At 38.9% G+C, this 15,688-nt stretch overlaps 1 protein-coding gene across 3 annotated transcripts in view; it reads left to right on the top strand.

Annotated features, from left to right (window-relative positions):
* Positions 1–4,491, top strand: part of CCNYL1 (cyclin Y like 1) — a 72,019-nt gene extending 67,528 nt beyond the window's left edge. For all 3 annotated transcript variants that reach the window (XM_027873771.1, XM_027873770.1, XM_027873772.1), the window contains exons 9-10: positions 298–460; positions 2,726–4,491. In XM_027873771.1, coding sequence (XP_027729572.1) covers positions 298–460; positions 2,726–2,842 — 280 coding nt within the window. In that variant the 3' untranslated portion in view covers positions 2,843–4,491. The remainder of the gene's footprint in view (positions 1–297; positions 461–2,725) is intronic.
* The last annotated feature ends 11,197 nt before the right edge of the window (positions 4,492–15,688 follow it).

Genomic DNA, 15,688 nt, shown 5'->3' with positions numbered 1-15,688 from the left:
CAGCTGCACTAATGGAACTCTGAAGAATGAGCCCCCTAAGTCAGCAGCCTGGGAGCACAACAGTGCCCTAACCTTTTGCCCCCCGATATCCCCAACTGAAAGTACTGAGATTCAAAGGGGACCATAAATAACTCTACCTTGTTGGAACATTAAGTGTATTCATCCAGCTGCTAGCCTTTATTTATTTCAAAACAGAATTTAGAACCATCCTGGCAGCTTAGAATGATATTTTTAAAGGTGGACTGATAGTTTGACTAAAAGTGTTGAATATGTTGTTTCTTCTTTAATCTCTTCTAGGAATGAGATGGAAAGACACTTCCTGGAGCTCCTGCAGTTTAATATTAATGTTCCTGCCAGTGTTTATGCCAAATACTACTTTGACCTTCGCTCCTTAGCAGATGACAACAACTTGAGTTTTCTGCTGGAGCCCCTCAGCAAAGAGCGCGCACAGAAACTTGAGGTAAAGGATATGGGCGTTGTGCTGAGCTGCGGTTTCTGTTACATAACAAAAACTGCGACTGGCTGTTGCTAATCATATTAGGAGGTAATTAAAAAAACTGGAAGCTTTTATGTCAGCATATTGAAGAGTTTAACCCTTTGTCATCAGCATTTCCTGTGCTGCTTTTGTGGCTTGGGATCTACAAAGCACCAAAGTTACAGGTGCTGTCCTTGAGGATCATAGTTCAAATGAATGTCTCAAAGCAAATAAATTTGAAATTTAATTTGCTTTTAATGATTTCTTTTTTCTGACTCCTTAACCCACCCTCATAAATATGCAGTCAAAATTTCTTGGAATTGTATTCTGTTACATCTAGGTGTCTACAGAGCTTATTATGGTGACTGCTTTTAACTCAATTTCTAGGACTTTATTTAAGACATACATAGGTTGCCATCTCTTCCAGTGGAGGAAATGCCCACATTAATATGATCTCAGTCATTGATATGACCTAAACTAGACTGTCTCAGATGTGTCATGGAGGAAGTATTCAATTCAACAATCATTAAGTACCTTTTGTGTGCATGCCTTTGCTAGGGACAAGAAGGTCACTGGACTTGGCATCTGAAGGAAGACCAGGGGTTGGCACTTGGCTCTGCTCCTGACTTAACTGGGAGAATTTGAACATAAATTAACTTTTCTGACCCTCAATTTCCTCATCTTTAAAAGGAGAATATTAATAATGTATCAGATCTACATTCAGATGGCCCATGTGAACATCAAAGGAGAATAGCGTAAGTCAGGGACAGACTGCCTGAACACTCTTCTCTCAGGAGCATAAGCTGATGGGCCCGGTTGTGTACAATCACAATGGCTTGGTTTTGATTTGGGGGGGTGTTTTTGTGGTCATGGGCCTATATATTTGTATGCTCAATTTGTTGATGAAAATTAAAATGTGTTAATTAAAAACCAAAGGTTACCATGATAGGGAAAATTCAAATCTAATACCATTCAATCACATCAGTTGTTTTTTTTGTTTCGTTTTTTTTTTTTAACTAAGCAGAGGATTGTGGTCTAAAACAGTAGCTAAAGAGATCGCTGCTTGCTCCAAACCATGATCTACCTTGTGGACTTAAGCAGTGTTGGCAGAATGTAATGTAGTAATGTCATAGGTCTCCAGGTCAGAGTCAGTCATCATAGAATAAAATCATTCACACTGAATGTAACACAGTCTTCTCTGAATTTATAAAGTTTCCATGTTCCTTTAGTGATATAAACCAAACCACAACCAAATAATATTTAATGTTGACTTTTTTCCATCAGAAGCTTTCTGAAACTCAGGGTCGGGAGTTTATTTCTTAACAAAATGAACAGTTGGCATTTTATTGTCTTTAGCCATTTTTTAAAAGAAATTTTACTTTTTTCAATTAATGATAATATGCCTTTTCTGTCTCCCTTCTTCCCAACTCCACTGAAAAAGAATGAAAAAAAAAAAATCCTTGCAACAAATATGTGTTAAGTCAAACAAAACAAATTCCTGCATTGACTATTTCCCAAAAAAAGTCTCAATCTGTACTGTTTTTAACCATTTGTGAATAACTTCAGTAGACCCTAAAGTATTCATAAGTAATATGATTATAAAGTCCCAGGACTGATTTATATAAGCCACATATGAAAATTCATCTGGTTAATTTATAACTGTATTAGTAGGGCATGTATGCCAACTTATATTTGGAATGAGTTTTTTCTAAGAATTAGGAAGGTGTGCTGAACAGGGCTTAATGAAGCATGATTATGCAGGTGAGTATCCATACATTTCATTACCTTGGACTCTCATGAACACTGTCTTTGGGGTCCTCCTTGGCATGGAACTTTATTATAAGTAAAATCGCCTTTCACATGCTTTGGGTGTTTCAGTTGAGCCCAAGGTAGACTTCCTTTATTTTTAGCTTGCTTCAGTTATTAGTGCAGTAATGAATTTCCCATCTAATGTGGACATCAGATCTATTGAATTTATACATATACATGTAGGGAGCAAATGAGGTTGTGATAAACTGACAGTTTTTTAAAAAATGAGATATGTTATTTCTGACAGGTAGGAATTCAGATTTTTTTCGTACCCTTATTCCATTTCTTCTCCCTAGTATTCTTTATAGCAACACAGGGTGTTTTGCTGTAGCTTACAGGATAGAAGCCAAGAGTCCTAAGTCATAGGTTCTGTTCTCACAGAGGCTAATAAAGAGGGAGGCTCTGAATTTCTGAAGTCTTGATTCTCTGCTCCTTCTCTAGGCTATTTCCAGACTGTGTGAAGACAAATACAAAGACTTGTCCAAAGCTGCCATGAGACGATCTTTCAGTGCTGATAATTTAGTCGGTATCCGCCGTTCTAATGCCATCCTCTCCTGAAGGAGAAGTGAGGTGCAGTGTGTCAGAAAGCCAGCATCCGTAAAGAGTGGAGAAATGCTCCCTGCCGACAACCAGCACGATAGTGTTTTCAGCAAGAGGAAGGGCACTGACTCCAAGGAACTCGGGGACCTGAGGATCACACTCCATAGGAAAGATGGGACCTTGTCAAAGCAGCACATTCTCCTGTCCTTTTTAATGTATCCAGAGGTGCAAAAACAAACTTTATAATGAAACCTCCCGAATCCCACCCCATACACAGATGTTTGCTTACTGTGTAGGCCTATAGCTGTGAACTATGTAAGTTTTTTAAAAAATTAGTAGTTTTAAATTTTAGCATTTAAACACTAACTATGTGACTCTAGTTAAAAAGTTCTCTCTACCTTTCCAACCACTCCAGAACTTTGCTGCAAATGCCTTTCAGAGTCAATGCAGTATTAACTTCAGAACATGGGACTCTTCAATAAAGCATCAAGCCACTTAGGAGCAGATACCTGTAGCATTGATCAGCGTTGAAAGGTTTTTCCTCCATACTTTGTTACCCTTAATGCTGCTAATTACTATTAGCAATCAGGTTAAGAAGCTGCTGGGCAGAGTATGCTGGCTGTGGATCACCGTGTCATCTGAGAGTATGCAGAGAGTCTGAAGTATTGGGTTTGTGAGCAAAGAAAATTTATATTGGGTCCATGCTGCTTGTGAATTATGGTGCTTCTCATCTTGTTCCTTTTGCTCCCACTCTGGAAAATAGGCAGACCATAAAATTTTTTCATGCGTTTAAGGAAGTGGGTTAAAACACTTTAATCTTCCAAATATGGTGATCCAGCGACACATAATTAGTGTAATACGCTGTTTTTGAAGTTTTATTTTCTGAAGCGCCATCATGCTATATTTTCAGTGGAGTTTATAGTGCAAAATACGGTTTATCTTCGGTCTCCTAAAATTTCTGCTTCTAGATTTTAGAGGCTTGGAGGGAAGAAAGGGGGAAATGGGAGGGAATTGGATTCACAATGAATCTGTAATGAAATTAATGAATTAGAAAAAATTGGACTCAGTGATAGTGATAGATGATTATTCTGTTCCTAACATATCAGACTTATCCAAACTTTTTAAACTTTCTGTGTGACTTAGATGTAGTTACAGTTTCATTCCTTCTCATTCTCGGTGTCTCGAGAGAAGACAGGTCAAAACGAAACAAAATACTTCTTTTAAATTTTGAAAGGTGGGGAGAGGAGGATTCAGGAGATTGGTGTCCATACCAACCAAATTCAAGATATATCTGAAACATTAGAGCATATTAATAATTTTATTTGTCTTCTCCCTTCTCCTTTATGTATAGATCCTAGGTATTTTGCCCAGTGAAAAAAACATATCTGGTCTAGGAATCCTGTGTACTCTTTCTTCCAACATAGTAATGCTACATATTGAACCCACAGATGTGCGTGCTGCGGGTCCCATTGTTGTCAAAGGAAAAGAGCTATATAAATGATAAATAATGGTATTTTTAATATTTCAATCTACCAGCTCCAGAAACATGGTTTATGGAGTTTGGAGCTTGGAGCTTCAGGTATTGATTGCAGTTTTATTTTGAAAAGAATGCTACAACTTCAGGTGGTTTTTCTTTCTCATGTTTATATTAAAAGAAAAGCTAATAAATAAACTCTATTTTAATTAAAATGTGGTTAGTGTGTTTTGTATCCTTTTTTGGTCCTTAACAAAGCTTGACCTTAGGTGTTTTAAATTCATTTTCTTTCATTCTTTGAACCTAACACAGAGGGTTCCAAAAGCATTTTCAAACTTTCAGTATGCTTATTCACAAATATCCATCATAACTTAAAATTAGTTCTCATATTCAGATTGTATTTTATTAACGTTTTTCAAATGAAGAACATTTTGCTCTTTAAATTGTGTAAAATGTATAAGGTATATCTGATAAGATCTGAAATTAATTTGGTGTATATTTTTCTTTAAACGAGTTGAAAGAATGGATTATGAGATCCTGTGTTTAGCATCTTCGTGGAATCTAGAGGCTACCTATTGCAGCTCCCTTATTTCAAAGATGCACATAATGAGACTCAGAAGTCAAATGCTTTGCCCCACCAAGGGCCCTCCAAGTCTAGCCTTCTTTCCGTCCCAACTACTGTGCTTTGGCCAAGAGATCTTCATGTCTTTCCCCTTCTCCTAAGGCCATTAGAATGTACTTCTGGGTCAGTAATAAAGAACTGGCATTTCAATGATTAGATCCTGTATGCTGTATGTCATCGCTAGTTCCAAAGCATCCTGATAAGCTAGTGGCATAGCAGATAGTAGGATTGCATGCTTATACGTCAGACGACCCAAGTTCAAATCCTGCTTCTGACACTTTGTTGTATGACCATCAGCAAGTCACCAAACTTGTGGGATCTTCAGTTTATCTGTAAAATTGTGATAATATGATAGTGCCTGCCTCACAAGCATTTTGAGAGGTTCAAGTCAAACCTTGGAATGTACTTTGCAAACTCAATAGCATTGGATAAATGAAATTGTTATTAAAAATAACTTTAACCTGTCGGGGGAAATGAATGAGCTCAGTGAATTATCTGATGTCAGTGTTAAGTCTCAGAATTGTTTTCGAAAGATTAATTAGTTTTCAAGGTGTAAAATTTGTTCATGAACCAAAGGTTTAAAATAGTCCTGGAAATCATGAATTATAAAAAGGAGGCCAATGTACTGTAACAGAAATTGTGAAAAACCATCAAGAAATTTCCCTTACCCCTGCCCTAAAGAAATTGGTGTTCCTGTGTTTCAGTCTCCAAAATCCTATTTTAAACTATACTTAGGATATGGAAAATTGACCTAATAGCACTGGATTTATTTTACATGATTTTCTGTCATACCAATGGGGGTCAAAGGGTCATGTATCCAGGAAGCACGCAGGTAGAAGAGGCGGAATTTCCTTTTAAAGACTTCTTGGGAGATTTAGGATATTTTTTATAGCTGTTGAGTTTAAGAAATCATCACTAAATCATGATATTATTCCTTCTTGCTTGGTGCTTAGGGGGGCTGAGGACAAGTCTGTGAATCTACAGCTGATGTAACTGGACCTCGTATGATTGGTAAATGGTAAATCTGATAAATTTTTACTCAACTGTTATGTTTAAGAAACTCATTAATTCATGATATCTGTATAGTTAAAAAATTGCAAAATCAAAGAAGGTGATTATTGATATTCTAGTAATCAGTCATCCTATTCGATGCAATGTTTTTCATGGTATAGAATTATGTGTTAGTGTGACTGTTTAGGTGCCAGTGACTAGAAGAGTGGAAATAATTACATATAATACAACAGATACACATTAAGCCCAAGGGAAAGGGGATGGCCATGGTCAGGTAGGCATTAGCATGCATAGCATACTAATTGAAAGTGTCATTTAGCGTAATTGCATTTTATCTCTCTTTTGCTTTATTTCTCAACAGGAACTGAACCATTTACCAAAACGGATTAATAAAGATTTGGGTAGGTGGGCTTTCGCATATGACTACAACTCTACAAAAGGGCAACCCAGGAGGTCAGTCAGGTGTTATGGAACCTGGAGAAGACTTGGTAGTATTTTCCTGTGTTGGCAGTCTTCCCAAGGTTCTATAGCTGGGAAAGGTATGATGAAGTAAAAATCTCAGGAACATTATTCTGTGAGATAGATATGCCTATAATCTCCCAAAGACTGATTTTTTGAAAATGGCGCATTGTTTCATGGGGTTGTACCCATCTATTCATTTTATCCACATATGTTTTTCTCTGAAAACATATTGAAGACTCAATTGAACTTTGTTCTGACTAGTATATTGCCATCTGAATTTCAGATCCTTTGTTATCAGAAGAAGATGAAAGACTCCGAAATGAAGGAACTTATTACTTGAGTGTTACGCGACAGATAATTCTCCAAGCCCTTATCAAGTCAGCAAGGCCCTACTACCAAATGAAAAACTCTTATTCAACATTTCTGCTTGTTACTGTACTGTCTTCATATTTCTGGGCAACCTGAGTTGCATCAGAACAACTCAAACCTAGGACTAAAATTACTTGGAAAAGGGGCAAGCAAAGCGGGACTATTCCCATTTCAAACCCAAGTATTCATATTATCAAGAACTTGCAAATCCACCATTAGTTGGGCAGAATGACAAACAAGTGTCTTTATTTATTCTTATGTCCAACCTATGCTGCTACTAAAAGAAGTTCTCACCCAGCCCTTCTTCCTAACCACATTAAGAAAAAAAGTTTTGACTTGTTCTCTGACCCCAGAGCTGCATTCTTGAATACACAGCCACTTGGGAAAACACTAATTGGCTGGTGGGGAATTGCCCAAGTTAAGTGCTAGTTTCTAAGCAGAATCTTTAGATGAAACCCAGAATCTATCAACAAGCTAAGGATTAAATTACCCAAAGGCTAAATACTCTACCCACCATTTACTAACACCATTTGGCCAGGCCCTGTATCTGAATGAAAATTAGAAGATCCAGAAGCCCTTTAGCCCAGGCCCTTCCCATAGCTCACAGGCACAATCTGTTTGGTTTCTAAGGCAATTTCAAATGAAAACTATTTAAAGTGGGTTTGGCAGGTGAGAGAACAAGGACTTCAGGGTTGGCATAAACGTCAAGAACACCTGTTCGTGGTTTGGGATCTGGGAATCAGGAAGGCCATCTGGGAAACTAGAGGTGTATAGAAATTGCAAGATGAAACTATACAGAGAAATAGAGTATTGCTAAGAAGACTTTGCAAACTGGGAAATGGAGTAATTGATTACAGAATATCATTAATTTTGAGTGTGAGGTTAGGAAATTCATTAGTGCCCATGGAAGTGCTTGAGATGGTAAATTACAGAGCAACTATAGTATCTACTGCAAAAGACCTCAGTTAAAAGCCATTAGGATGGTGCACAAATTAGTACTGCCTATTCTGTAATATACATGTTATGGAACTTAGCATTTATAAAATCAGAGCTCTTTTCTGTTAAGTATCTATGTTTTCGTTTGTTTTCAGCAACTGCCACCTACCCTAATTCCACCATCCTCTCACACACAGCCCCCTTGGCTTCCTAGGACTTAGGCTTTTTGGTTACCACAGATTATTCTGTTCTCCATCTTCCCTGCTGTTCATTTCCTCTCACTGTATATAGCTGATTGTTGCCCTTCTCTCCTTACCTGACTCCTTTGCCGTTATAGCCTGCCATTGGTTACTGAGCCAATAGTTATTCACTCCTGTTAGCCCCCTTTTCCAGATTTCCTGCTACTGGATCCCAAAGGAATGTTGAGAAAAGGTTCAGCCATGGAGAGCTGGTTATTCATGCTGTCCAGCTTAACTGAACCCTTGCCCTACTATCTAACAGTTCTTTTATTAAACTGATAACCAATAAACTCCCTACATTGTTGTTCATCCACCTGTCAAGTGCCTACCCTACCTATTCCATCGCTCAAAACAGTTAGTCTCCATTGAAAAACTGGGAGACTTTCCAAGGGGAAGTTCCCACATCTGTAACAGTGGAAAAGCCTGGCTTTACAGTTGGAAGAGCTGGGTCTTCCCAGCTTGTCATATTTACTGCCTTTGTAACTTCGGGCAAATCGTGATCTCACCTCTTTAAGGACATTTTCTCATCTGTCAAATGAAAAGGGTGAACTACATAAGTTCTCTTCCAGCTCAAGAAATTGCTATATCTCTCCTCATCCCTAACTTAACACATCTGTTGCTACTCCTGTCCCCTTGCCCTTTCCTCATTTCAAAGATTTGTTCTTCCATTCTCAAGCTAACCTCTCCCAACTACTGAATGAATTTTCTCCCCAATTCAACCCTGACTTCTGAAGAAGCTTAGTCCTACATTCATCCTTTCCTTCTGTTCCACCTTAGCTGATCTCCCTGTGTGGTTTTCCCAACCTTGATAAAAGTTCAGTTATACTGCTGAACTCTTCAGCAATTATCTTATTTATTACTTTAACTGGCACACTCCAACCAGTGTGGCTCCAAACCTTGATGCTGCTATTTCCTCACCCCCTTCTCTTTGGCAATCTGGCTTCCGTTTTCCACCTTTGTGCTTGAAATGTTGGAGTAATGTTCTTGCAAGTTAAAACAGCCTTTTTCTCTACTTTCATTCTCTGCTAAGTTTGTCAATCTGGACTATCCTTTCCTTGAAACTTTTACTTGGCATTGCACTTCCTTGATTTTTTTTGCAATATGACTTCACTCCCTCTTTTCCCCAGACTCACACATTGGATCCTCTTCATCCCTGAACTGTGAGCATTTTCAAACTTTGTCCTTCTGGTCCGTACTCTCCCTCAGAGAACTCAGCTATCTTCAAGGCATTAGCAATCACCTCTGCTTATGGCTTCCTGATCTTATCTCCAGTCACATAGAATGATTCACTTCAAAACTGGAGTGGACCTTAAGGCTTCCTTCTCCACTCCCCCAATCTCCTCCCGATCCAGTCTAATTTTACGTTTCCAAATGCTAACTGAACCTTTCCATTCAAATGTCTTGTAATCATTTCAAAGTGGAGATGTTAAAAACCAACCCATCCTCCCCTCTAAACATGTTCCTAATTAGCTGAACGTTCTCCAGTCACTTGGGCTCAAAATTTGTTCATCTTTTCTTCACCTTCCATGTCTACTAAGTCACTGAATACTGCTTTTTTTTTCTTCACTCTTCACTTCTCTACTGTCATGCAAATTCATCTGATTCTAGATTTTCTTCCATTCATACCTACCCTGCACATGACCATCAGACTCGTAGATTAAATAATCATCACTCCTCAGAAATCACTAATAGCTGCCCACTCACCCAGGATTAATAGCCTAACATCAATCTGGCTAACACTATCCTTCAACTTTATGGTCCTCTATATTCCTCTGATATTTCTGTGACCTTGATTAAGCAAGCCACTTAACTCTTCTGCTTTGTCAGTTTCCTTATTTGTAAAATGAAACTGTTGGAGTAGATCTCCCTCTCAGCTCTAAATTGTTTGAATCCACCAGTAAACCTGCACCTACCACCATATTTTTGCATATGCATTTCTCCCTGCCCTTTTCCACTCTTCTCTACTTGTTCAAATCCTACCCCTTCTTTAGGATTCAGCCCAAAGGCCATCATATCCCCCTCCTTTCCCAGCCTTCCCACACTTGCTCTAGCCTACATCAATTGCCTTTTACTCTGGACCATTTTACTTAAGTTGGTGCCCTACCTTTCCAGTCTTACACCTTACACCCCACTACAGACTCCTAGATCGAGTGACACCGGCTTTCTGGTTGTTACATGTACAGGGGACACTTTATCACTTGCCTGTGGACATTTTCTCTGGCTGTCTCCCATTCCTGAAATGCTGTCTTCTCATGTCTACCCACTGGCTAAAATCTCACTTTGAGGAAGTCTTTCCTAACCTAGTACCTGCCTTCTACTACTATTTCCTACTTATCCTGTATGTGACTTGTTTGTACATATTTGTTAGCATGTTATCTCTCCCATTAGTTTTCGAGCTCCTTGGGGGCAGGGATTGTCTTTTGCCTTTTTTGTGTTCCCAGTGCTTAGCACAGTCCCTGGCACAGTAGTAGGTATTTAATAAATCTTGATTGACTCACTACATTTCTGCATTAGCTCTTTTGATAATTTTTTGATAATGTCTTGTTTGTTCTGCCTCACAAACTGGATTCTAAGCTCCCGGAGGACAGTATGTTTTATACTTAATACAGTGGTCCAAAAGTCAGAGTACGGCTTTAAACTTTAGTAGCTTGCAACTTAATAAACTTTTAGTAGATTAAAGCTATACAGACTTTTGGAACACTGAAGAATCCCCACAACCCCTAGCACTCATTACATATTTGAATTGCAGAAACACCTCCCTTCTCTCTAACACATCCAGTGCCACAGAGAATCACAGGAGGAAACTTTGCAATAACCCCTGCATTAGAATGGCTTCTTGGTTTTGTGCCATTTTTTACAACCCCGCTAGACTAACTCAGCTGGTGGGGAGTAATTTGAGTCTCCCCTGAGGTAGCTATGCCAGTTAGCAAAGAAGAACCATCTTTAGTGTTCTGTGGCATAGCTCTTTCCATGAGTTTGGTGCTAGCCTTTGGATTCTGGATCTATGTGCTCTCTGTCCTCCTTCATTCAGATTCCTCCTTGGACCTGAATAGGATCAAGCAGAGCTTGAATTAAGCCATATCCAGTGTTCCTAGATTGGCTTGGAACTATTTAAAATTAAAAGATTAAAGTAAATAATTAAACTTTATTTACTCAAGTTTTTCAGTCATCCATTGTCAGGTTCATTCAACATTTTCCAGCTCACTGTTACCCTGAATCTTGTCTAGAACTGAAATAAAGTAGAAGCCTTGTTTTTCATGAATAGGGTGAATAATTTTTTTTTTAATATTAAGGATTCTAAAGAAGCATCACTGGGGTTTTGAGCCTTCATTGAAGCATAGATAATTTTCATGTCAACAAATATTAGCATTAATAAATTTTTTAATACTTATTAAGGACAACCTAGTTCTAGATTCACCATCAGTGTAGGAAGAGAATTTGAGAATTTGGGTCAGTTTTGAGGAAGAATATCCCACTGATTTTCCTAGAAAGCCCTATCTCCCAAGGAGAGGAGAAAACTCATTTCCACAGCATCATCTCATTTTTTCCCATTGCTTTAATGATTTTTATTTTGATCTACATTAATCAGGAACAAAGAAAAAAATAGACATTTCTTTGTTTTCTCATAAATAACTAATCTCCATAATTTTATAAAATCTCAGATGATTTTACCTTTTCACATCAAATATATATACAAAAAATTTTTTAAAGTAACAAAGTCAGCAATTTAAGTATCTGGAGACTAAGCATTAACATAAAACTGTTTTGTCTACTGAATACAGGGCACAAAATAACCACTCCTTGAGTGATGGATTCAGAATTATAATCACATTAATAACTTATGGATCCAAGTTGATTGTCTGAAATGTAGAACTACCACTGCTGAGTGGTCCCCCTATTCAGTAAGACATGATTTGTCAGGATGGTAGTTACTGTATTGCAGTGGAATAGGCACTATACAAATTAAACAGCTATCAGAGAAATTATTAATGCCCTGGACTCAACTAACTACTGACTCATTTGGCTCAGTAATTAATTCACCTGCACCAAACCCGTATCAAAGGTCACTAAATCTCTCATATATATAATATATATTTATATTATGTATATATGTATATATATGTATATATACACACACATACACACACACAACCACAAAACAAAATTACATTTACATAGTTTGTAACAACATCTGTCTCAAAAGATGTACCATACACTGTTGGTTAAAATGGATCCAAACGTGGAATTTCCCATCCTATCCTGCTCTTCCGTTATCCTCCTAATGCCTTGATAGCTATTTGAACCCCCATAAACCTGTTTGAACCCTGTACGCCAGTTAGGAGTACGCCAGTTGCTATGTCCCAGGCTGTCTGAAAATTAGGAAAGACTATCAGAGATCAGGTTAACTGTCCAGGGCCCCCCACCCCTGTCCAGACGTGTGAGGTGTGTGTTGTTTACAGTCCTGATTACACATATATTCCAATTGTGTCAAGAAACAGGTTTTCAGAGTTTCTCCCTTTCTGCCTCTTATTCATCCTATAGAAAACAAAAGTAAACAAGGCCCTTTTAAGGTTCAGGTAGCAGTTAATTAAAAATATACAAGTAGATTTCTTAGCTTTGGGATTCTCATTCTGTGCATGAGAATGCTGTTATTAAGGTCCTATGTGTGAACCAAGAGGCTTTCTCTCCTAGCAGCCAGTGGTACAATGAGTGCAGCCCTGGCTTAGTGTATTGTAATGAATGTCCCACTTTGTAAACTGTTTTGCACCTTAAAAACACACAAACAAAACACACACACACACACACAGAGTTGGGAGGCAAGTTCACAGATTCCATAGAAAGGGGAAAGAGCTTTGTATAGATGACAAACCAAGAAGGCACCTCCCAGTAATTTAGACAATTTCAAACTGTGATAACTCAGTATAAATAATATAAATTCAACAAGTTTCCTGAAAACTTGTCACCTTAATTTAATATATGGATTATTGAAGTGACAATTCTGCCCCCTCAGGGTAGCTTGCTTTAGTATTATGATCTCTAATTTATAGTGCTTCAACTTGAACCAAGGAAAGGCTGCTGGGTATAGCTGGGCTTAAACTGAAAAACACCCCTGTCTGTAGTGGTAGAGGAGGCTGCCAGCCTTGGTAGTGACTCAAACGTCCACCTCAGTCTAAAGCAGAGATGGCATGGGGGGGGGGGTGGCTACATAGTGTCACAAGTAATGGATTTGAAAGGCTGATACTTGTCAAAATACCCATGAAGGTGAGATAACAGCATAAGACTTGGGAAAGGCATTAAGGTTTTGTCTCTTTCTGTTTTAAAAGGCAAAAACTTAACAGGTTTTTAAGGCAACTAACAAAGAATAAGGATGGGAGGCTTTAGGGGGTAGAAGAATTCATTTAACAGCAGCAATACCCTTACCTATCCATGAAAGTGCAAAGATGAGAAATTTAACCCTGTAAGTACTGCCTAGCTTCAGAGAAGTTTTGCCCTCTACAGTGGTAGCCTGTTTTCATTTATTAAAATGTAGGTTTAAAAAAAAACAACTACCTAGCAAACCTGCCTGCAGTTGGCATTTTGGCAAACTACCCAGATTTTTTCACTTTCTCCACCTCATTCCACAACCTACATTTCTATACAGAAAATACAAAATTACAAAAGGCCAACCCAAATTGGAAACAATTTTAACTAAAGGCTAATAGGTGTACTATCAAAATGAAACTGACTGGGTGCCGGAAGGAAATCCCAACAGTGACCAGTGAAAGCGCTTCCTCCATGAAGGGTTTTTGGCTTTAAAGGGAAATACTCTCCAGAAGAATCCATATGAGGCTCTCAAATAAAGCAGAGAGAGAAAAGGGTACGGAGCAATGCCACTCCCCCGTTCCCCACCTCCCCTAGAAAGAACCAAACTTGCTGTTGCAACTGCTTTTCCATTCTGAGGTCCAGTCCTCACTACTCAAAACTAGGTTAGACTCTAAGCCCTTGAATTCTCATCTCTCTTATCTCCAGGTAAGAGATCACCTGTATAGAGTTGGAAGCTAGCACGTGCTAGCAGTCCTTATGACATGAAAATTGTGTTTGGTGCTTCAAAAAATGTAATTTTCTCACTACAAAGAATTCATGCTTTCTGAGGACAGACTTAGGGGTCTAGAAAAAACATTTTTCCTAAGGATATTATCCTTATCCTAACTACCAGTCCCATGTTTTACCCAGGCAAAACCCATCTACATTTGTTCCTATTAGGGACTGTGCATTTTTCAGTACTTAGGCCTGAGGGGGAAAAAAACCTGCATTGGCATACATTTCTTCACTTTACCCATGTGTATATGTAATGTCAGTGCAAATAATAACTGAAAGGACTGGGCCTCTCATATTAAGAATTTGCTTTCCAGACAACTAGAGTAAATTTTCATTGCTTTGGGTATTCAGTTTGCTGAAGTTCAGCTCTCACTAAGTCTTGTTTAAAAAAAAAAAATCATGAGTGGTCTCCCCCCTCCTCTGCTTTTGATAGTGGTTAATTAGATTGGGAAAGCAAACATGGACTTTTGAGACTGCTCAGGGACCAACCTGTAAAGTATGTACTCATTTGTTCTCTCCTTACCAGACAAAAGCTTTTAGATTAATATTGGGAGAAGCTTGCTGGGGCAGTGGCCTCCCAACAGGCTACGCTGCAGAAGACTAGTGGAGGCTATGGAAGACACAGAGCCCCATGAATTAGCTAGACAGTGATCCCAGGCAGCTTTGAAACCAGTTGGCCTTAAACTTGTCCAGAAGTCGGAACATTTCTTTTTCCTTCTTTGCTATGCCCTTCTTCTCTAGCTCCTCACCCCTGGATTTCTAGATTTGTAAAGCCCAGGGAAGGCAGGACTGCATTCCTTACTGGCCCAAACTGCCAGTGCCCCCAGGGAACAAGGGGGAGGAAAATGAGGGAGTGGACGAGAAAGAGGTGCTGCTAAGCTGCAGTGCTCATGGAAGGATAGACCAATGGAATGCCTCAGAGCCAAAAGGGCAGTTTACAGTGTCAAGTCAAAGTGAGAGGCAAAAGGATCCTGGTAAACCACAAGGGTCAATGTCTGGACTACACTATTCAAATCCCTCCCGGGTTAACAGATAGTATTCTGATAATCCACTCGATGAGGGGCTGGTGGGGGTGTTTGTTTAGATGGTTGTGGCAAAGAAAAACACGGATGAATACATGTTTAAAGAGATTTCTCCCATTCCTCACCCTAAAATACTAAAAAGATTAAGATGTAGTTTCTATGTGGCAACAACCAAACTAAGTACTTCCATAAGTAGGTAACTTACTTAAGTTTTCCTGGCATTAGGCAAATTTCCCTTTTAAGTAAGTCCGACACCACTTGAGTTGAAGTTCCTCCCTCTCGACCCAACAGCCAACAAGTTTCACAAGGCTTGAAAATTACAGCTCAGCCAACCTAGTTTCTAAGCCTCCAAAAGTTTGCCTCAGATAGTTTAAGGGAATTACCTTTAACTTAAAGGTTACACTATGCCTCCAGAACCAAAATTCCTGGAGAATGGGATGCAGCAAACAAGCCTGAGAAACAAAAGTTGCCATCTTTCCCTTCCCCGCAGCCTTGTCACTTTGGAAGACCCTAAATACATGAAGTTTCAAAGCACTTCGATAAAATTTCGCACTTTCCCAGTTCCGAGGAACGTCTAGCCACGCAGAACAGACACGATTAGCCTTAAACACACAAGAACACTTTGTACTGGCGTGGGTTGGAGACAGGCCT

This window comes from Vombatus ursinus, unplaced genomic scaffold, assembly GCF_900497805.2.
Source record: "Vombatus ursinus unplaced genomic scaffold, bare-nosed wombat genome assembly UNPS02014802.1, whole genome shotgun sequence".
In the NCBI taxonomy this organism is placed as follows: domain Eukaryota; kingdom Metazoa; phylum Chordata; class Mammalia; order Diprotodontia; family Vombatidae; genus Vombatus; species Vombatus ursinus.
The sequence above is the reverse complement of the archived record's forward strand: the minus strand, read 5'-3'. Positions and strand labels throughout refer to the sequence as shown.